Source organism: Rhinocladiella mackenziei, assembly GCF_000835555.1.
Source record: "Rhinocladiella mackenziei CBS 650.93 unplaced genomic scaffold supercont1.7, whole genome shotgun sequence".
NCBI lineage: Eukaryota > Fungi > Ascomycota > Eurotiomycetes > Chaetothyriales > Herpotrichiellaceae > Rhinocladiella > Rhinocladiella mackenziei.
This window is the reverse complement of record NW_013550598.1, coordinates 1,714,115-1,735,501: the sequence shown is the minus strand read 5'-3', so window position 1 is coordinate 1,735,501 and position 21,387 is coordinate 1,714,115. Positions and strand designations below refer to the sequence as shown.

The 21,387-nt window shown below is 51.1% G+C and overlaps 10 protein-coding genes across 10 annotated transcripts; 6 read left to right on the top strand and 4 right to left on the bottom strand.

Annotated features, from left to right (window-relative positions):
* Nucleotides 1–72: 72 nt before the first annotated feature.
* Z518_09424 (uncharacterized protein) lies at nucleotides 73–1,713 on the bottom strand (the record flags this gene model as incomplete). The annotated part of the gene is made up of 2 exons (XM_013413380.1): nucleotides 73–1,530; nucleotides 1,591–1,713. The coding sequence occupies 2 exons, from the start codon at nucleotides 1,711–1,713 to the stop codon at nucleotides 73–75; spliced, it is 1,581 nt and encodes a 526-aa protein (XP_013268834.1).
* Nucleotides 1,714–2,390: 677 nt separating this feature from the next.
* On the top strand, nucleotides 2,391–3,329 carry Z518_09423 (uncharacterized protein; the record flags this gene model as incomplete). The annotated part of the gene is made up of 1 exon (XM_013413379.1): nucleotides 2,391–3,329. One exon carries the CDS (start codon nucleotides 2,391–2,393, stop codon nucleotides 3,327–3,329), a length of 939 nt encoding a protein of 312 aa, XP_013268833.1.
* Nucleotides 3,330–5,020: 1,691 nt separating this feature from the next.
* Z518_09422 (uncharacterized protein) lies at nucleotides 5,021–5,939 on the top strand (the record flags this gene model as incomplete). The annotated part of the gene is made up of 2 exons (XM_013413378.1): nucleotides 5,021–5,467; nucleotides 5,520–5,939. The coding sequence occupies 2 exons, from the start codon at nucleotides 5,021–5,023 to the stop codon at nucleotides 5,937–5,939; spliced, it is 867 nt and encodes a 288-aa protein (XP_013268832.1).
* Nucleotides 5,940–6,183: 244 nt separating this feature from the next.
* Z518_09421 (uncharacterized protein) lies at nucleotides 6,184–7,665 on the top strand (the record flags this gene model as incomplete). The annotated part of the gene is made up of 2 exons (XM_013413377.1): nucleotides 6,184–6,249; nucleotides 6,298–7,665. The coding sequence occupies 2 exons, from the start codon at nucleotides 6,184–6,186 to the stop codon at nucleotides 7,663–7,665; spliced, it is 1,434 nt and encodes a 477-aa protein (XP_013268831.1).
* A 1,024-nt stretch (nucleotides 7,666–8,689) lies between these two features.
* Nucleotides 8,690–9,839, top strand: Z518_09420 (uncharacterized protein; the record flags this gene model as incomplete). Its single annotated transcript, XM_013413376.1, has 3 exons — nucleotides 8,690–8,758; nucleotides 8,841–8,907; nucleotides 9,010–9,839. 3 exons carry the CDS (start codon nucleotides 8,690–8,692, stop codon nucleotides 9,837–9,839), a joined length of 966 nt encoding a protein of 321 aa, XP_013268830.1.
* A 3,824-nt stretch (nucleotides 9,840–13,663) lies between these two features.
* Nucleotides 13,664–14,338, top strand: Z518_09419 (uncharacterized protein; the record flags this gene model as incomplete). Its single annotated transcript, XM_013413375.1, has 1 exon — nucleotides 13,664–14,338. The coding sequence occupies one exon, from the start codon at nucleotides 13,664–13,666 to the stop codon at nucleotides 14,336–14,338; it is 675 nt and encodes a 224-aa protein (XP_013268829.1).
* A 378-nt stretch (nucleotides 14,339–14,716) lies between these two features.
* On the bottom strand, nucleotides 14,717–15,571 carry Z518_09418 (uncharacterized protein; the record flags this gene model as incomplete). Its single annotated transcript, XM_013413374.1, has 1 exon — nucleotides 14,717–15,571. The coding sequence occupies one exon, from the start codon at nucleotides 15,569–15,571 to the stop codon at nucleotides 14,717–14,719; it is 855 nt and encodes a 284-aa protein (XP_013268828.1).
* A 939-nt stretch (nucleotides 15,572–16,510) lies between these two features.
* Z518_09417 (uncharacterized protein) lies at nucleotides 16,511–17,155 on the bottom strand (the record flags this gene model as incomplete). Its single annotated transcript, XM_013413373.1, has 4 exons — nucleotides 16,511–16,544; nucleotides 16,594–16,713; nucleotides 16,768–17,046; nucleotides 17,130–17,155. 4 exons carry the CDS (start codon nucleotides 17,153–17,155, stop codon nucleotides 16,511–16,513), a joined length of 459 nt encoding a protein of 152 aa, XP_013268827.1.
* Nucleotides 17,156–17,548: 393 nt separating this feature from the next.
* On the top strand, nucleotides 17,549–19,186 carry Z518_09416 (uncharacterized protein; the record flags this gene model as incomplete). Its single annotated transcript, XM_013413372.1, has 1 exon — nucleotides 17,549–19,186. One exon carries the CDS (start codon nucleotides 17,549–17,551, stop codon nucleotides 19,184–19,186), a length of 1,638 nt encoding a protein of 545 aa, XP_013268826.1.
* A 1,125-nt stretch (nucleotides 19,187–20,311) lies between these two features.
* Nucleotides 20,312–21,352, bottom strand: Z518_09415 (uncharacterized protein; the record flags this gene model as incomplete). Its single annotated transcript, XM_013413371.1, has 2 exons — nucleotides 20,312–20,860; nucleotides 20,888–21,352. The coding sequence occupies 2 exons, from the start codon at nucleotides 21,350–21,352 to the stop codon at nucleotides 20,312–20,314; spliced, it is 1,014 nt and encodes a 337-aa protein (XP_013268825.1).
* Nucleotides 21,353–21,387: the final 35 nt, after the last annotated feature.

Sequence of the window (21,387 nt, the reverse complement as noted above, 5' to 3'; positions counted from 1 at the left end):
CAGCTCTGGATATGTAGCCAACTGCAAACTTTGTATCATATCTGTGTTTCGATCTATTGGGCCTCGGGAACTTCAATCGAATAAGTCCCCCGCTCGACGTCTCACTCTCTTCTCCCTCACAGGGGCATCGAAGAGTTCTTTGCCTTCATTCCTTCCTCCATGCACATACTGATTGGGAAACAATTCCTTCGCCTCCGCTCGGCCCTTGATGCTGAGTCCGCCGGATCCTTTGATACTGAAACCATCATTATTCCTAGTATCCAACGCAGAGCCTTTGATGCTCAAACCACCGCCACCGCCGCCGCCATTGGGACCCGAAGGAAATAGTTCAATACCACCGCTATTCAACATCCCATTTTTGAACGACTTGGTGCTATCGATCGAAATTGACTTTCGGGCGAACCGCTCGGCGAGATCTTCCTCATTCTTCGCGTCCATGGCGTGACTGCGTCGGTGATTGGGGCGAGGACTCGTCTGTGCGGCGCTTAAAAGATCGGCTTTCAATCGTTTCGCTGCGGCAGCATTGGCGCGTGCATTTACTGGATCGGAGGGCGTCTTTGAACCCGCACTCCACCCTGGAGGATCAGCAGTCATGGACGTGTCTGCATCTGCCATCTTTGAAGGGAAGAGCTCGAGTCTGTCCGAGTGTAGACCGCCGGGTTTTCGATCCGAGGCTGGACCGAAAAGTTCTTTACCGGCGTTCGATCGAGGACCTCGGTCGCTGCGGTCGCGGTAACCATTTCCTCTCCGGCGATGACGACCGTCTTCGTCTGAGTCAGATATTTCAACTTCATCACTGTGGCGTGTTCGTCCACTGGGGCTGGCACTTCTTCGTCGTGTCTTTGAAACTCGTGAAAATAGGTCGCGACCTCTTCCGGTGGTCTCCGGTTCTGTCGCGGGCGCGTCGTCATACATGTTTGCAGAAAAATCTGTTCCATCGGCATTGTGATCGTTGTCTCTCCTTCTTCTGGACAGCTCCCGGTCGTCAAACCGTCTGCGTCTGTAATCACCATTCTCATTTCTCGAGTTTCGGCTGTTTGCAAATTCTCGCCGCATCCGTTCTGTAGGATCTTGGTCAGGGTGGAGCAGGTAGTATCGACTGGCGTCCCGGGCTCCCTTCTTCTTCCTATCGCCCGCTTGCGATACGCGGACCACGAGCATACTTCCTGGCCGACTGGCCAACGGTTTCGCGGTTCGTAGCTCGAATGGTTCGTTTGTCAGCTCTTCGACCGAGAGAGGACTTGCGAGGAACGCCAGTTGTGCCCGTTTGGCCGTTTCTTTGTCCTTGAAGACGATATTTGCAGATGTGTCATCGATCCACTGAATATGGACATCATCACCACCCGCTTCACTAAAGTGGTCATGGACAAAAGCAAGGATGTCGTTGGTGTGCATTTCGTCCACGCCACGAATATGGACTTTGTTCCATTGCGGTTCGAGGGCGGGGTCTTCGGTGTAGATGGCGGGAATGAGATTGGAGGAATCTGGGGCTGGTGCGCCGGACGGCACAAATGAGGGTTCTTCGCCTTCCTGCATTGAGTGTGAGGATGCATGTTACATGATAACCAGGGGTATCAGATTATATCATACTTCAAGTTGGAGTTCTTCGTCGATGGCTGGACCATGATCGTCCATGTCCATATCAATGTCAATGTCCATGAGATCGGCGTCCGGCGGCGCCGTGGACATGGTGGACGGCATGGCGAGAGCCATTGTAGAGGTCAGGAACAAAGGCGAGTTTTTGGGACGGAGAGGAGCAGAAGGTCTCTCTCTTAGTGGGAAGACAGTGGCGTGAATGGTATTAGACTGGAGAATACATGGTTGAACGCCCGGACGCAGCTGATGCGGGAGAGACAAAAAGGGCTGGTGAAGTCGCAGGTGAAGTGAAGTGTCGGAGGATGATCCACCGCGCGCGAGGTGACGTGATGACGCGGAGAGGAGGGTTAACTAGGCTTTTGGAAATAGGGGATGAGAACACAACGAGAGATGGAAAATAATAGTGATTGTTACTATGTGATGAGGCAAATGGTGGGTTTGTTTGGGTCTTCACATGGTTGCCCTTCCAATAACAAAAAAATGAGCCTTCGAGGCTCGGGTCGATATCATTTTCTGTCAACGCTTCCGGATTCGGCAGATACGTGCCGCTGCTTTGAAGAGCCACCCCCCCCTCCTCCGCTCATCTTTTCTCCGACACCCTCTCAACATCACCACTTTGATCCGACATCCCGGGCCGATGAGCGGAAGAATAAGTGAGGAGGAATACATTGTTGAAGAATAATGGAACGTCCTAGATATCATGGGAAGATGAAATCATGAGTATATGTCACCACACCCTTTTCATCCCGAAGTCCATCTAGCCTGCCCCATTTCCCCTTTCCCTTCTGACCTCCATGAACGCCCCCCGGATCCTTCCCCTAAGGCGCCTATATGGCTCTTCTGTACGATTATCTACACACTCACCTTCCCTCATCCACTCTCCCAGCAGGAGAAACCTCTCCATCCACCCCATCGCCGGCTCCCTAGGCGCCGAAATCCACGACATCGACCTCAGCACTCTCCCCCAAAACCCCAGCCTTGTCCAGGAAATCCGAGACGCATTCCTCCAGCACCAGGCAATTTTCTTCCGCAACCAGCACCACCTCGACCCAGCATCCTTCCTCACCTTCACCTCTTACTTCGGCAAACCCGTCGAATACCCCTTTGTCCGGGGCATCGACGGCTTCCCCGAAATCATCCAGGTTCTCAAGCAAGAACATGAACGCATCAACTTCGGCGGCATCTGGCACAGCGACACATCCTACTTTGCCGAGCCACCTATGGCCTCGGTCCTGCTCGCAAAGGAAGTGCCCCCATTTGGCGGCGACACCTTGTTCGCGAACCAATACGCGGCATACGAGTCACTGTCCGAGGGCTTGAAAAACGCGCTCTCCAGCCTCCGGGCCGTAAGCACGTCCACCAAAGCCGACGCCAGCAAGACGCGTGAAGACCGTGTTCGCGACAGCGGGACCCAGTCGTCTGCCCTCGAAGCCACGCATCCCGTCGTCCGCACGCACCCCGAAACAGGTCGCAAATCACTCTACGTCAACGTCGCGCACACCTCGCACTTTGACGGGTGGACTGAAGGGGAATCCGAGCCGTTGTTGAGGTTTTTGTTTGCTCACCAGATTCAGCCCGAATTCACGTGCCGGTTTCGCTGGGACGTGGGAAGTGTGGCATTCTGGGATAATCGGTGCGTACAGCATAATCCAATCAATGATTACCATGGGTTTCGGAGGAGGATGTTGCGCATCACATTAGCGGGAGATAGGCCTAGACAAGGTGGTGTTTAGGTCAATCAAGTCAAATCGAACCAGATGAAAATCAATCATGAATGGCAGGCAGAAAAGGAGTTCTACTTTCTTTGTTTTGGTTCTGACGCCCTTGATTCTGCGAAACTCTCGCTCATACTAGTACTTCACAGTTCACATCCTGTGTCTGTCTCCCAAGTCCGAAAGCATCTAACAGATCTCTCAAGTCCAATCACCCATGGATTTTCAATGCACAAGCTATTTTTCCAGTTCCAGTCCCCATTTTGTTTTGGTACAATTCCGTTTTATGTTTCTCCTCCAGTATTTAGGTCAAGTCAGAGAAGAGCAGACCAGCCCATCTTGACTCTGATGATCTCATAGCTCATAACAGTTCAATTCAACCCTATCAGTTCGGTATTCTCCATGGTGTTTCTCTGTGCCGCGCTCCAGTAAGTAATCTTGCTCGTATATGGTATACCGATTCACCCCTATCATCACGCCAACAAACCTTCGAATATGAATAGGCGACACGTAGATTCTTTGGTGTCCTCGACCCTTGACCACGGCATTGATTGTCTTCTGGTCTAGTTTCCACGGGAGAGTGGGGTGGGCTCGTAGAGTCCTTCATCATGACTTGAGAGAAAGACCTCGTCGAGGCCATCACTGCAAAAGAGACTACACCTGCTGCAGATGAAGATCATTGAGAGCATGTTTGAGGAGGGAGGATGAGGAAGGCCAACTCCCAGAGGGCAGCCCGGCCTCTGATGAGGAACCTCAGGCCGGTCCGGACGAATATCCAAATCATGGGAGTACCTCTGTGGCCTCCTCTGCAATCATTGAGATCCGTCATGCCTACAAACGGGTTCCCTGCATCTTTCTCAGGGAAAGGTTATGACCATCTCCAAATTCCATGTCTTGCGTCGTTTTACTTTCCAAGTATGCATGAGTAATTTCACTCGAATCCCAACTATGAAGAGACGCCTGAATTGTTTCATCACCTTCTCAGTTTGAATGGACTCGGCTTTGCAAACCTTTCCTCGTCGCAAAAAAACTGCACATCAGTCTTTTGCTGGGCGACGAGGGTCATGAATTTTTAAAGATGTTCAGCGGAGTGTCCGAACAGCTGAGAGTAAGCTGAAGGCTCATCCGGCGGAGATCTGTAGGGAAGGCCTTCAAGGAACTATAGAAGGTAGTAAGCCGTTGTGGGAGGGAAAAGGGTGCAGCGCCAAAACCGTCGTAGGAAAGTTCTTCGAAATGGCGTTCAGTCTCGACATTCGTAATCACGTAGAGCAAAGATGTCCTTTATCAAACTCAAGAAAAGTCGTCTCTACGCATTTGGAAACGGCTAGTTGTTTGGTGAAAACAACCTGGTCCTAAACTGAAAGAAAGCCATGGGGATGATTCGAGCGTAGAGTCACGTGGCTACATCGAGATCATTCATTGCTTCCTTCTGCTGTTTCACGATTATTTGAGACTGGGATTGGTGTGTACTTTAGCTCGTTCAGACAGCTCTATATAAAAATAGATAGATGTCCTCCTGGTAACAGGGGAGCGGAGCTTTCCAGGTTGCTGATTTCGCTGAACGGCCGGTGTCTGCGGGTTCCTGCGCGTGTGGATAGTTGACATTGCGCCTCAAGATTCAATGCTCCCCCAGAATTCGTCCGCGGTGCCCAATGCCCCCTCTCCATTCGCATGTACTTTTCTTTCAGCAAACAAGGCCAAGCAAGCTCGCCATGCCATGGCCCAGGCTATGGCCCTCCTCGACAAAGGATGAGTCAGATTCCCAAGATTGCCCGAAGTCGAAAACTACCAAAGGGTTGGACTCAGCAACCAATACAGTTCACGAGACCAGCGAGTCGCTTCGGCGCCAAACAACCAATGCATTGCCGTCGCAGCTCGGAGCATTCACGGAACCTCAGACGATCATAGCGACAGTCGTGTTGACGACGGCTTCTCTCGGTTTCTACAAGTTCTACAAGAACTACCTTCGACGAATTCCGCAAGCCATCAACATCCACCCTGGCTTCTTTCGGCGGAGAAGCATCGTGGGAATAGTTACGAGCGTGGGAGATGGAGATAATTTTCGATTGTACCATACGCCGGGCGGTCGACTTGCTGGTTGGGGCTGGTTTCCTGGAAGGCGAGTGCCTGTGAACAAGAAAGAGCTGAGGGATCAAACGGTAACTGAGTACGACGGATGAGCATGACACTGCTATATTGACGCGCACTTAGGTCCATGTCCGTCTGGCAGGAATTGACGCGCCGGAGCTAGCCCATTTCGGACGACCTTCTCAACCATATGCGCAAGATGCGCTCGATTGGCTGACAGGGTATGTGATGGGCAGACGTGTTCGAGCCTACGTTTACAAGATGGATCAATACAGCAGAGTGGTGGGGACTGTATATGTCTGGAAGGGACTTTGGCGACGCGATGTTAGTCTCCAGATGCTAAGAGCGGGGTTAGCCACGGTTTACGAAGCGAAATCAGGGGCGGAGTTTGGCCAAGGACTGGAAGAGAAGTATAGAAGGGCAGAGTGGTGGGCAAAGACCAAGAAAAGAGGTATGTGGGCAGGAAAGAGCAAAGATTATGAAAGTCCACGAGAATACAAGAGTCGCTATGGGTCTCGGACACCGCACGAAGTCCAACAATGACACGAAATCAAAAAGGTGCTGCGGGCCAGCTATTAGGGACATCAAATCCCTTCTTGAAACCTTGAGACACACATCTCAGGCAAGCCTTCTCGCATCACTTGTCACTCACACCTTTGCGATATTGGTTCTATAAGCTACTGTAGAGATTATAAGGCTGAGGGCGATCACGTGACCATTCGTTTTTATGTCATAGCTTCCATCTTTTCTGATTTCATAATCCTCAAAGCTTTCTTTCAATTCAGAGATGCCGGCCACAGATTCACCTGCAGTCATTGTAGCCCGGTTTCTGAAAGCAAACCACTATAACGAGGTTCGTCATGCAACGTTCCCCGGAGGCTGATCCTCATTCAAGCTACAGGCTCTTGAGGCTTTCCTGGCGGAGGCTGGTCTCCCCGAAGATGCAGGTATCACTAATCCAGGAGACTGGACGATAGAGAAGATCCTCGAAGAGAAGAAACAATACGACTCAAGCCTTGCATTCGAGAAGAAAGGAGATGATCAAATCACAGGTTGGCCATTGCCCGCGCCTTCCAAAGCGGTCGAGCCCGATTTAACGGTGACGTCCAACGTCCTCTGTGTGAGCGGGCACGGCACGGCGGAGGATGGAAATCAAGCCATCTTCGTCACCGGTGCTGATAGATCGTGGGTTCGCATTTCGTCGTCGGCGCCCTTTGCACGTCTGGGATCAATCAACAACGTCCATGGAAGTCCCGTTTTGTCGATCAGTTCTCTGGACAATGGCTACATCTTCTCGGCTTCCATGTCAGGACAACTCACGCTTCATGATTCCCAGGGCCGACTATTGGACAAATGCCGCCACCACCTCAAGTATGCGGTCCAGGTGGTCTCAGGGTATACTCGACAGGGCAAATGGGTCATAGCCACCGCCGGTTGGGACCAGAAAGTCCATATCTATGTTCCCGAACAGGAATTGGCTGAGAACTTTGAACCGACTGGCCCGGTCAATGACGAACCGTACATTCAAGGACTCCTCCGTGATCCAATCCATACGATTACTCTACCGACAAATCCGGAGTCCATGGTTCTTGTCCGCCATCCTGATACCAAAGAGCTGTATCTTATCGTCTCCAGACGAGACTCGACGTTTTTGTACTACTATGGCATCACCTCTATAGCCGAGGAATCTTCCTCCGCCCGAAGCAGGGAGATCGCATACTCGGTCCAAGAAACCGGTCGCCAGAATCTAGCGCCTCATTCTAATGCCTGGGTCGCATTTACCCCGTCTTTTCTAGCTGTGTGCCCTACAGACTCGACACTCCTCGCCGTCGCAACTTCTCACCTGCCCCACATGAAACTGCTCATCGTCCGCCTTCTTTTCCCCACCGAGTCATACAATCCCCATGCCCCCGCCATTGCCAACGATGCACAACCACAGACTCAGGCCTCACAAGCCCGTGCTGCTCTGGCACTTCAAGATCGCGAAGACAAAGCTATCAAGTTGCATGTCTCGACCATGGCCCCTCAAACGCCTTACTCAACTCCACACGTGGTCTGGCGCCCGGGAGGGAATGGGGTCTTCGTCAACGCCGACGACGGAGTGATCCGAGGCGTGGATACGCAGAGTGGCAAGGTCGTGGCTATGCTCAAGGCGCATGAAGTCGGGAGTAAAGTGAGGACGTTGTATGCTGGCCGGGAGGCGGGTGGAGAGGAGATTCTGGTCAGTGGTGGGTTTGATAAGAAGGTGTTTATATGGAGGGTTGAGTGAGAGACATGAAGGTTGAGATGTTCGAATGGGACGAAAGACGTTGTCGAGATAGCACGAATATGAATAGATAGACATCCGTAATTTATATGGACAGGATCCAGGATCTAGGTTAGGACGTCCGCCTCGTCGGCATCCAGGCAGGATGCCTTTGTTCACCACCACGACAGTCTGATCTTTGTTTCGATCTCAGAGTCCTCTTCCCCGGGCTAAGGCGGTGTGAATCTCATCATCAACCACATCGTATACTCTGTCTTAGCATCTCACCTCTTCATCGCACACGGCGCCAACAATGATGTGACAGAGATGCCGAGCTCGTATTTTCACATTTCCCGTCCTGGGATTCCCTCTTCCCCGTTTCGGACGGTTCGAGCAAACTTCGTGCCGCGAGGCAGGAGAAGGAGAAACCAATCACCTACTCTCCCTACAGGCACAGAAAGAGCCTGGATGTTGTGTGGTGGCTGTACCTCTGCACGTTCCCCATCCAAGCTCCTACGATTGCGGCCGGGGAGGGACATTTAGCCCATTGTCCAGACAGACCCGTCTAGGGGTCGCCGTGTACACACTCAGGACAGGCCCTTCAGAGCAGAGCTCCTTCCGCACCTCGCACTCTCAAATACACCGCTAGATTAGCTTTCCCGTATCTATCCGGCGATGCGATGACATCCACCTGTCTTACACGAGTCACTCAACTGATTGCAGGTACGATGTGATGGCTTAGTAGGAGCTGAGGTGATCGAAATGCCGTGGAACCCGGTGTAGGCTGTGTCAGAGAAAATATTTTGGGTGGCCGGGAAGTCAAATGACGTGTCATTTGAACTTGATATGTGATGACATTGATCAACTATTTGAACTCTATTCAGCTTCCGGCGTTCATGGGATACTTTTATATGTACGTTCGCTCGTTTGTTCCTCTACGTCTTTGGGGTTCGAATCATCTGGATCGATCAGTTACCGCAGGATATCTCGAATCTTTGTCATATACAAGCCTTTGGACCTGTCGCTTGTACCTGCTCGTCGGCTGAGAATGGTCGTTACAACGGAGGGGGAGTTCATGACCAGGGATGGCACAAAGCTCTATACGAAATCATGGAAGGTCAGGGTTTATTTATGTTCAGATCCATGCTCTCTCCTTGGAAGCCTGGGAAAGGCAGCTAATGGGCCCTTGATACTCACAGCCTGAATCCGCCTCTGCTATTCCAGCCGGATTAATCTTCATCCACGGGTTTTCGGACCACATCAACGGTACGTATGACCGTCCCCATTCCAATCCTGGTCAAAACAAATCTCGGTCTTCAGATCAAATCAAATCAAATCAACGACTCATTTGTCTTTTCTTTTTTACAGCATACTACAACTTCTTCCCCACCCTGAGCTCGTTCCCATTCAACATCGCCGTTTACGCCTTCGACCAACGAGGTTGGGGGCGCAGTGTTTCCAAACCCTCGGATTCCGGCCTCACAGGACCGACTCCGGTCGTCCTATCTGATATCCACGACTTCATTCTGCACGTGTCTTCCCTGCCCGAAACCCAAGGCCTCCCTTTATTTCTCATGGGCCACAGCATGGGCGGCGGCGAAGCCCTCTGCTACATGCTCTCGACCTCCGCGGCCCTAACTCAATCTCGATGTAGCATTTCTGGTCTCCTGCTAGAGTCGCCCTACATCGAGCTCGACCCGTCTGAACAACCATCCTTCCTCAAGGTATCCGCGGGAAAACTGGCAGCCTTGCTCCTCCCGCACGCGCAACTAAAACAAAAACTCAGTCCGACATATATGTCGCGCGATGCGAAAGTGCGACAAGATTGGGTCGACGATCCATTGTGCCATGACACAGGAACGCTTGAGGGTTTGAATGGTCTCCTTCAGCGCGCGGCAGACTTGTCGTCCTTGTCCCACGGACATAAAGTCCACGGCTTCAGCACCTCTGTATCTTGTCCCATCTGGTTCTCGCATGGCAGTGGGGACAAAGTTACTTCACCTGTGGCTGCAAAGCGGTTGTATGACGTTTTGCAGGCACGGGGGGGTGATAAGACGTTTCAATCGTATCCTGACGCATATCATAAGTTGCATGCCGAACCGGATGGGATGGGCGAGCAGTATGCGAAAGATGTGGCAATGTGGATTCTATCTCATTCAAATAAAGGAAACGATGAAGCGGCCAAGGTTGGTCCATGAAATGAAAATGTTTTCTTGAAAGTTTGGCTTATGAGAATTACGATAGAAGTCGAAATTGTAACGAAAGAAGGGCTGAGGCTACAAACGAGGTCCGATGTCGACTCTAGAGATGATGATCGATTTAAAAAAAGACTTGGAACACTTTCTCGACGATGCCGAAATTGAAATTGAAAATATCATGATAGTAATGAACGATCGAATGCGCCAATCAATGTCTTCTGCTTCACAAGACAGTACAAAAGAATTTCATATCAAGGTCCAATTTCCAAAATTGGTATGCGCAATCCTGACATATTAAACAATTCACAGCCAGAGAGCAAGTCCACCCATTACAATCGACAATATCACGGCTGCAGGCCCCGGTTATGGATCGGAAGTTCGAAACCAACGAGATTGCGCCACCGGTATATTCTGCTGGTGGAGTTTCTAAACCCAGGATTAGTATCTCCACTAGAACTAACATCGAGCTCGGGAGCATATACTGTCCCAGTTCGATATGCGCCGTTCTCTTCGTTCGAGGAGCTTTCTGCTTGTACTTTTCATTTCCGTAGGCCCCGTGCGCAGAAGCGGTAGCAGTGGCAGTTGCAGCCTCGCTTACAACTCCTATCTCGCGCCCTGAACCAGAGTCGGACCCAGATCCAGATCCAGAAGAGGGACTAGTTCTCGAACTGACGCTCCCATCTTCACGACCTGATCCAAGCATTGGGCACAGATCGGGGCCCATAGGGCTCCACTCCACCAGTTTTCCCTAGATAATTAACGCCTAGGCGCGTTGTGCGGGACATGACATCGACGCTCGTCACGGTCATCGTTGAGGTCGCAAAAGTCGTGATGTACTGGCATGCTCTCGGCGTCGTACGAGGTGCGGAACGATGATTAGTGTGTTGTCGAGAGACGCGTGGTCAACGACAGGGTGTGACAGCTTGGTGAGATGTATTTGGGTGTCTATATAGATGACGCCGTGTGCAGGTGGTATGTAAGTTGAGGGCAGATAGGTGTGTGCTGGCTTAATTGGAGCCGAGAAAGGGTGAGTGGTGATGGGCGTCGCCGATAAGGGTGACGATGACGGTGAAGGCGAAGATGAGGGCGAGTGGCATGGTGGTTGGGATAATTCATGAAAATGGTCTTGAGCTGGTGCTGGTCCTCCTTGAAGTCGAGAACGTTAGCGGCTGTGGACAACGAGGAACTTCACGAGGAACTTCTTGTCGAGATAATCGCGGTGATTGATGATATCGAAGTGCTTGTGAGGCTTGTATCATTGTCAGGAAAGCTGGCAAAAATATCTATATCGTTGGTGGTAGTAATTGTTTGTATCGTTCAGGAAAGGAGTAAAAACGGTGTTCGAGATACGCAAGAAGGGTGCTCCATCGCCATCAATGCTCTCGCGCGAGGCGTACAGCTTCCACGAGCAAGACGCATTTCGCCTAAAACGAGTTGGGGCCTCGTGGGAAACGATATCTGCACCAAAGTATTTCTCCCTCCGGTCGAATGGAAAGAATGCTTGTGTTCCCGCGGCGAGCAGGGAAACCACAAGGGACAAGTATAGAATCGCCTTGTAAAGGACGAGTTCCTGAATGGTAGTCCGTTGCGTCGTGCGAGCTTCTTTGTAGGCTGACGACTGGAAAGGGGTTGACTAGAAGAAGTGGACAAAAATGAATGAGGAGAGCGTAGTCTAGTAAGGATGACACACAGAAGTTTGTATGTAGAGAACGAGCGTAAGACTGAGGGCCGGGTTTTGGGGAGCATACCACCGGGTCAATGTTCCCGTTTAAGGTTTGCTTGAAGCCGATTTGGTCAAGTCACAAAAGGACTGACAAACCCATCGAATAGAGACAGAAATTGTAACGAACCAAGGCATGTCGTAGGGGCCTATAGGAAGTAAGTCACCTAGTTTGAAAAGGGGGTTTGAGCCACGGAGTAAAATATGGTCAAATAATAAAGAGCCGAAAATGCCCGAAATGAGTCAGGCCAACTGCATTGAGCCACAGCTGGCCCTGAACACGAGCAGCCTTGCACCAACAATTTGGGCGATCCAATCCGGTTGATGCATGAAACAAGATTTTCAATGTTGATCCTCCTTTGACGGCCACTCGTGTGTTCGTGTCTCAGCCTCGCCGGTTTTGACGTCCCTGATTTGATGGTCAGTTGCCAAGGCCATCCGACCGTGGTCTGTCTTTTGACCTTCGGGTCCATGAAAAGAGTTGTCGCTGCCCGGTTGAGGGTAATCGAACCGGAAGACTCGTCCACTATCGCACGCGACTTGAAAGTGGTCCGGCCATGAGAACGACGGGTTGCAGTGGGCTTGGGACCGTTGCGTCCAGCCTCGTGCTTTGCAAAGCCATCCAGGAGCGAGTGCACGAGCAAGAGGCCTATCGAAGGAATGCAAATGGAGCGACCGCCTCGCAAGGCAAATAATATCATGTGCAGACACATGCCACGCACGTTCTGCCTGAGCTGAGGCCTCTTCCTCCGTTGAACCCAAGGCCGTCAGTAGTGGGATCAGATCTTGAGTTGGCTCAGGTGGGTGAACCTGTGATAGGAATTAAAGCCCCAGAAGCAGCATAACCACAAGGACTGGCTCCCACGATGTTGGCACATGCCGTCTTAGTGACACATGAAACCCAATGTTTGGAAGTCAGTCTACTTAGACGCCGAGTCTGGCGGCATTGAGCAAAGGAAATCGAAAAGAGAACTCATATCGTATGTTCTTTAACGTTCAATCACACGCAAGAAGTCGATGGCTGGAGATAGTATGCAGGTATGGCCGAAAGAACCTCGACTTGGGATGGCGAGCTAGTATAAGTGTCCGAATCCATTGTCACCCCGACATAGGCAGGACGCTGAGCTGCAAGATACCCGAGACACGGGTGAAGAAGTACTGACAATTGATTCACTCACCATTTCATCAAGAACTTGAATATCCGCTGCGGCTTCAAGAGGTAGGATAAGCGGCTAGTTATTTCCCAGTACGTCTAAGTGCCTCAATTCATCTGTAAGCAGACACTGACAATTCTTGGTATGCTTTGATGATCGGAAGTGATGATGGAGGTGAGACATTGAGATAGAAAGAATCTCCCACGCGGACGGTGTGGTCATATAAGCCAACACGATTTAGTCCTGATTAAGGCTAGGCTCAAATATCGGCTTGGCAGGCATAATTTTATTGTCGATGTTGACGTTTTGCTTCACGAAGGTTGAGTATCCTCCTCTCTAACCTCGTCACCGCCTCGCAGCAGATGAACATCACCCAGAAGGCCATGCGAGGCATACACAAGGCTGTGCTAATCTCCTCCGAAGAACAAGAATGCGTCTCGATCTCTGGGTCTGCCTGGCTGGTTTGCCTTCTCCAGTTACACCGTCCACCTGACCTTTATGTCCGGTGAGACACTTTGACTTGGTGTCTTGAGACCTACATAATACAATCTACGATGGCAATCATCCATCACAATCCCGTTAACAATGGAATATGCACTTGCGGAATGACTCAATTGGCCATCAGTCATTCATCCATTCTAGGTCATGTCAGCCCATTTCCGTACGCTCTTTGTATACTCAACATCATGAATGAACTATGGGGCCGAATCATTGTTGCTACCAGACCAATTCTCCAAAGAAGAGGAGCACAATTTGCGTATCATCTTGCAAGGTCATGTACATCCTGTTGGTGGTCACTCGGCTTCCACGCCCCCGTTGTCCAACTCTCTTCTTTGACAAACGTACCACTTCCCTACCTCAAACGCCCTTTCAGCTCTCTGCGTATGTGTTATCTCCTCCTCCTCTCTCTCTCATGTCATCTCATTCCCCTTCCTACCATCGTTTTCACCATGTTTTTCACGCGTCTTGAGTATTGTTCTCACTTCCCACCTTACGAAACCGGTTACACTTATGTTGAGCGACTACCGCGAGGGAGACTTTGCTATGTCCGCAAAAGACATGGCTCTTACCGCACCAGAAGCTCAGACACCGTCGAAGTGTACGAAGAGGAGCCTGAGCGTGCGCCATGTCGTTGCCGGAATGACCCGACGAAACGGCCCATTCGCTTCCACGAACATCATCATGACCATCACCATTTCATCCACCACGAAGGACCATGCAGAGATGATGTTCGTTTGGAGATAAGAGAAGGGCCGGATGCATCACACGGATCCCCCGAGACACCCACGACACCGTGCCACACACCAATTTCTCCTGTGATTGAAGAACGCTGCCCACGACCGGAACCAACCTCTCCCCTCATTGAGATTCGGGAACCAAACCCGGCGAAAATGAAGGTTTTCCAAGAGAGGGGGGCGGTGCGCATAAAAAAGGTGCCCGTCGAAAAGGTTCGGTTAGAAAAAGTCCGCCTAGAAAAGGCACGAGGGTACGAGAGATTCGTGAAAGTCAAACTGCCAAGTCGTCATCCACGGCCCTCTCCTATACCACCACTCGAAAATCCTGTCTGGGATGAAAATTTGGGCGCATATGTTATCAGGCGAACTCCACGAGTGCGATTTGCCTGAGCAGAAGAAGATGGAATGGGTGGCGGTGGATTGGATAGTCCCCCTCAGGATACGTCCAAGAGAATTGGCATCGAAGTTGACTGTGCGGCCATAAGGTTTCCACCCAACACATACGCGGAAATTGACTTTGCAAAGCAAGCCGATGACTGGTATGTAGAATAATTCCTTGACCTAGGAAGTGATTTTCGTTACGGACGACACATCAGAGACGACTTCTATGTGGCAATAACACTCACTGTGGGGCGAAACGGGCGCAGGACCCCTGGGTTGGAGAGCCCGCCAAGACAATACGACGAAATCCACATTCGTTGGCAGAAATCAATCCATTCCAGTCTATCACTATGAACTTCCCTTCAATTGATATTCACAGTACATCTCCTACTCCTTCAAAAACTCCTCCAGCAAATCCCAAAACGGCTTCTCCTGCTCCATCCACGGTATATGCCCACAGTCCTCCAATACCACCAGCCTACTCCCAGTCACACCCCGACTGACACACTCACTGATCTCGATTTCACAAGTCCTATCCTGCCGTCCCACAACCACCAGCGTCTTCGCCTTGACTTTGCCCAACTCCTGGACCTGGTCCCAAGCACCATCCTCGGACTTATCCGCGCCATAATACGCCCCGTACGCCCAGAGCGATGGCACATTCGTCCATACTTTCTTGAATGCCTCTGGGCCCCCTCGTTCCGGATGCGCAAAATACAGCGGCAAAATTTGCGAAACCAATTCCTTGAACTCCTCGTCGTTGGTCACAGACATCCTGGCTTGGATTTGTCCTACGTCCTGGAAAAACGAGTTGTCTTTACGCTCGTACCCCAACAGGTCCGTGTTGAGCAGGATCAACTTGTCCACATGGTCGGGGTAGGCGATCGCATAGCCCAGCGCGATGGTGCCGCCGGACGAGTGGCCAACGATGCTGACCTTGTCGAGGCCCAGGAATTGTCGGAACTGCTCAAGATCTGAGACGAGGTGTCGTGACGACATTTCGTCTGGGCTTGAGGGTCGTTGAGACGAATCGTTGCCCCGGGGCGAGGGGATGATTAAGGCATATTGTGCGGAGAGCCGGGAGAAGGCTTGGATGTACAGGGCTGCGCCGCAGCCCCAGGGGGCTGGGTGGATGATGAGAGGCGGGAGACCGGGTGACGAGGCAAGGACCGTGTAGTGGATTGTTAGGCTGTTGACGGCTGTGGCATGTGAGCCGGGCGAGAGTTTGGAGGAAGAAGACATCTTTGTCCCGGTGGGAGGTCGTCACGTGTATGTCGCGATCTACTCAGAAGGGAGAGTCCCAGGGAGAAAAGAGGGCGAGGGCACCCAGCCAACACGTAGCACGTACTCTAAATACACACCCAGAATATGGATGACGGGATGCGGATGCTGGACAGCGGAGGAGGGGAAGCCTGTGCAAGGCCTACGAGGCTCCGTGGGGCCCTGACTTGCCTGGACCACCTTAGACATCATACCATTTACGATCATGGAGGCCTAGCCGTCTTCATTCGCTCTTCCATGGCCATTTGCGTCTCTAGGGGGCATGGAAGAAATCCAAGTGGATGGTTTGCTGGAAGGGCAAAGAACTTTGGTCTTGGCCAAGGAATGGACGTCTGGCATTTCCTGAATACTAGGTTAGGGCCAGAAATGACTTGATCCTGTCCAGATTTGTACAATATCTCGATTTCTTAGTTATCTTATCATAATAGTCGACGAGCCACTCAGACAAGCTTGTCGTTCCAGATCCCGATACTCGTGCATAACATGACTCCTCCCATCATTCACTTTGCTACATGGGTATCTTTTCGGAATCTGAACTCCGCGAAGGGTGGCAGACTTGTCACCGATCGCATCATGTAGGCTCTTCGGCCTCCCATTTTCGATCCCACCGATTTTGACTCTTGCGCGGGGGGTTCGAGGATGGCCAAAATAGGGGGATACGTGTTGAGCCCACTTCCCAAACCGTTCTCTTTCACTCAACTATGATAACCATATCACGTCTCCACATGTTGTACAGCGATGTCGCTACGCCTCAAATGTCTGATTTGGCCCGAGGCGGTAAAAGTTCAGGTTTAGATCCTCATAGAAACCGACCCCGTGGTGCAACACATCGAGTGCCACGTCGGAAGAGGGGTATTGGGTGGGAATTGCGATGTGACTTGTGTCAATAAAGCTCGGCAATCATAGAAGTTCTTCGCAAGTCCAATCCTCGTACCTTTATCATTGTCAGTGTAAACCTCGGCGAGCAGGATGAGGTTGCTCACCATCCATCCGGTAGATATCGACGGATTACCAGTGGAATTTTTTTCTGGTTCAATTCTTTGATGGCAATTTGAAGGGGATCAGTTTCACCCTCCAGGTCGACCAAAATAGGAGCATTCATGCTGCACTGAATCAGTCCGTGATCCTCTCGACGTATTGTGGTTCTGACATATTACCTGATCTGCAAAGCCCTCGTGCCCAAAACTCGTGCCCGCTCATATTTCGTCATGTAAGGAGTAGTAGTTCTCTTGTCATCGGGGATCTTTTTGTCGGCATCGCTCGATGGCTTCTGGACATTTTGATTTGGGTCCCCAGACACGACAGTTCTCTCCTCGCCCTCATCCACAACTGCTCGTGCTTCGATGGCCTGCTCATCAATCTCCGCATCGGGCGCAAATTCCTCTACATTCTCGTCAGGCTCGTAGAAGGTATCATCAGGCTCGTCTTGGCCATAGCTACACGGAAACAAACGCGTTAGTGGTAGGCATAGAAAACGACGAGATGAAACGTGTTCAAAAACGTCGGATCAAACACCTACCCGCCATCATCACCGTAGTCGGACATTTGGACCCGACAAGTCGCAAGCTTCGCTTAAGTGATACGAACGTAGCAGACTCGGGAAGACAGACAGTGATGGTGATCTGAGATGTTTGTTGAGTACACAGGAAAAAAAAAAAAAAACCGATGGAGGATCAAGGGCTGACACGTGACTAAGATCTTGGCATCGTCACGGTGGAACTGAGGCTGGAACCGAGCCGCCACCACTCGAGTCTACCACAGGGGCGCCTTAAATTTTTTCAATCGTGGGCAACCATCAACCAACCAACAGCTTCCCAAAGACTCTCTTCTCTCCCCACCTTTCGCGATTGGTCTGAAAATACTTTGGACAAATTTCTACGCAAAATCCGAAGTGGGCAACCAGATCATCCCGTCGCAACTGCGCGGCGACTGCAAAAGATGCAGATCGATTCGGACGATGATTTCGACCCTGCGGACGACTATGAAATGGTCGACTCTGAGATCGAGCCCGAAAAACAGATCGACGACACTCCTGCCTCTACTCCTCCTTCGACTACCACCACCATCCCGCGCTGCCGACAGAAAACTTTGAAATGTCCCTGGAACAACTGTGACAAGGCGTTTAATCGTCAAGCCAGACTGACCGAGCACATTCGATCTCACACCAACACCCGTCCGTTCAAGTGTCCCAGTCCCGGTTGTGCCAAAGCCTTCCTCCGCGACAGCCACCTCAAACACCACGTCAAGAGTGCGCACACCGAGATTCGAGACTACAAATGCACGTGGTCCGGTTGCGATGCAAGCTTCGCGACGGGCACACGGCTGCGACGACATATTCAGGCACATGAGGCGAAAGAGAAGTTCCGATGCCGCGGCTACGATGGCTGTACTCAGACTTTCCGCAAGCAAGACACTCTCGATCGGCACATCTTGTCGGCTCACCAGAACATCAAGCCGTTCCCGTGTCCGGAATTGGACTCTGTTACGGGCCTTCCCTGCACCAAAGCATACGATACTGCTGAGAACTTGCGTACTCATCAGAGAACCAAGCATGATCCCACCAGATTCTCTTGCGCGGAATGCATGGCGCAAAATGCCACAACTCAGGCCGATTCACCGGATACCCATCCAGAAAATCCCATTGTGGCCTCGTTTGCCACTTACGGAGAACTTCAAGCTCACATCACCATCGTCCACCCACCCACTTGTCCGTACTGCCCCACGTCATTCACCACCAACAAGGAGTTGACCCGACATCTCGAAATTCAGCACGGAATTCTCCCGCCCAACAAAGCATCGGAGCCGGCATCGGTCTTCCCATGCACCCATGAGGGATGTGGCAAGAAATTCACCAAGAAAGGAAATCTGAACGTCCATGTGAAGACGGTGCATGAAAACAAGCGTGACTTTGTCTGTGGCCAAACTGAAATGGCTCTTCCCGAGGAGCTGAATGATCAGAAAGACATTGTTGTCTATGGTTGCAATCGCAGCTTCACCAGCAAAGCAAGTCTAGAGGAGCATGTTCGCACTGCTCATTTGGGATTAGAGTCCAAGCGGATGATCCGTGAGAAGAAACGCAAGGCTGATCGACGGGCGGACGATGACGCCCACAACCCTGCCCCCGAAGGTCAAACGTTGAAGAAGCGTAAAGCTCGTTCGGACAAGGGGGTCAAGAAATCCTCCGCCATGACGTCTTTAACTGGAGTTGCTCACGATCAATCCAAAATGGAGGCGCGCCGCAGTCAGCCCATAGCAGACACCGGTTTGGAGACTGTCATGGACGACGGCGAAGACACCTATCTCTCCGGATCAATGACAATGTGCGGCAGTCAGATCTTTCACTACGGCAGTTCCTATCGTTATCTTTCCGGTCAATACCCCACGCTTCATGGACAGGCCTCTGCCTCCGTCAGCCTTCCTGAACACGAAAATGATGATGATGACAACTCCGGAAGTGACAATCAACTCGGTCGTGTCACACCACCTGGCATGACCGACTACGAAATCGAAGTCGACGACAATTTCTTCGGTCACTTCGAACCAGAGAAACCCGCCTATGAGTATCCATCACTCTGAGCATGATGTGCTGGATGATGTGCTGAAACGGTGGCGTCATGACTCCTTACGCAATGGCTCTTTTTTTTCCTTTTTTTTTTTCCCCGGCAAAATTAATGATACCCTCCATACAACGGCCATGTTTCGTGAATTCTTCGGGAACCACTAGTTCATTTGCAACAAATCCCGAATACAAGAACGCATATCGCCAACCCCAAAAGTTCAACTCCGAACACCTACAGATCAAATGAATTTAGATATTTCATTTTTCCCTTCTCTTCTACCACATTGCATTGGCCTTGGAGTCTTTCTTTTAAGAGTCGGTCCCAAAAATACCGCTTTGGCATTTATGACACTGGCTGAGATGGGATAGGATAGGATGGGTTTAGAAAAGAAAAAGAACAGGAAAAGCGTCTTGACGTGTCAGGTCTTCTCGGGCTCATTGTGTCCATCAATACCTGCCTGGCATGGGACGAAACAGAATGGCATCAGCATGGCGTTTCGTGTCTCAGACATGCCTCAAAGGGGACGATCTGGTACGAGTTGGTACTCGGTAATGTAAAAGTGGTTTTCATCGGTATGCTAATGGTGCCTGTGAATGGGTCGAGAGATGATTCAAATGACAAATGAAAAGCCGAGAAATCGATACTTCCTTTTCACTTTGTTCTGCATTGCAAGAATCGTTGATCTCGGTAATCCGTGGCCCGGCGCTGAGAGTCAGAGCCAACAAATACCGCCCCTTGGGGAGTCGGGCAAGCTCTTTAGCAGAACCATGGCTGGAGTACTGGAAACGATATGGTTGACAGCAGGCAGGCAGACAGACAAAACAAAGAAGGCAAAGGCCTGTGGCTCAGATTACGACGTCCACTGCATCAATGCAAGAGTGGGTCGACAACGAAAGCATTTTTCATTACCGATCACCGCCAGACTTCATTGTTCTGATGCACATATGCCTTCCGCAGCATCATTTCTAATTCCAAATTGATAGGCATCTCCGAAACAACTCCATCAAATCGTCAAAAGGATCATTTGTGTTTCATCGACCGGGCTTCGGTTTCTTCCCCCCCCCCCGGTTCCTCCGTTAGCCTTCACAATTTGACTCCCTTTGAGCTCGGTGCAGCTCGGATTCTGCCACGGTACTTGTCTTCAATCTGGTCCGCGACCGGATCCGTTTCCGCCTGCATCAGAGCCTTCCCATCCTTCCCGGCGGAGGAGGGCTTCAACTCCCAACTTCCTCCATGATGATTTCCGGTGAGCATCCCACACGGCCAGGCCTTGAGATTCCGATCGTTGATGGAACGATGGATTCTTTCCATCGTATTCTCCAGGGGAAAAAGCCTTGCGATCTACGCTAGGGATGCTCTGGAGCTTATCCCAGGCCTTGTCCCACCATGTATCAAGAGGATCTGGATCTGGCTTATTGGCCAGGCAAGTCCAATGGACATTTGGATTCGGCTTCAACCGGTCTGGAAGGAGATAGTACTCGTTCGGATTGGTCGGCTCATAGGGATCTTCGTCGATAAGCGCCAACTTCTTGTCCTTGTTGCAATGCGCAAGCATCCATCCCAACGCAATGCCGGAACAACCTGGATCATACTTGCCACCACCAACGTCACTGTGTGCTCCAGAGAACCAAAGTTGCTTCATGCATTGCAAGCCTGTACCGTCCTTGTTGACTTCGTATCCTGAGGGCCACTGCTAAAGTGTTGGATTGAAAGGAACGCGGCGCTCGTCCAGCGAAAGAGCATGATAGGCATAAGCAACACGAGGTGACAGTTTGGCATTGTGGAATTCGATCTTTTCTTCCCCCAGCCCTTCACCATGGAATTCAACGGTGTCCCACACGCCCACGATCTTGACCGCATCCTTAGCTTGTTCAACAACATCATTGCCAATCTTCTTGAGGAGCTCCGCTGAAAACTCAAAGTCTGGTTTACTAGTGGGATCGTCGTGGAATTCATCATAGACATCTGGGAAATAATCCATGCCTCGTTTGGTGAGCAAACCAAGTTTGTTCACTAACCCCGCGGTCGAACGGGCCGTGTAGGCGCCGCGAGAGAAGCCAAAGAAGAAGATCTCGTCACCTGGATTGGGATCGTAGTTGTGTGCCAGAAAGCCGTACGCCGCTCGTATATTGGCGGATAAACCTGCTCCGTATGCTCCTGCGGTGTCGGAAAATATAGGCATGGTCAGTTTCCTGTGACACTTTCCAATACCTGTGG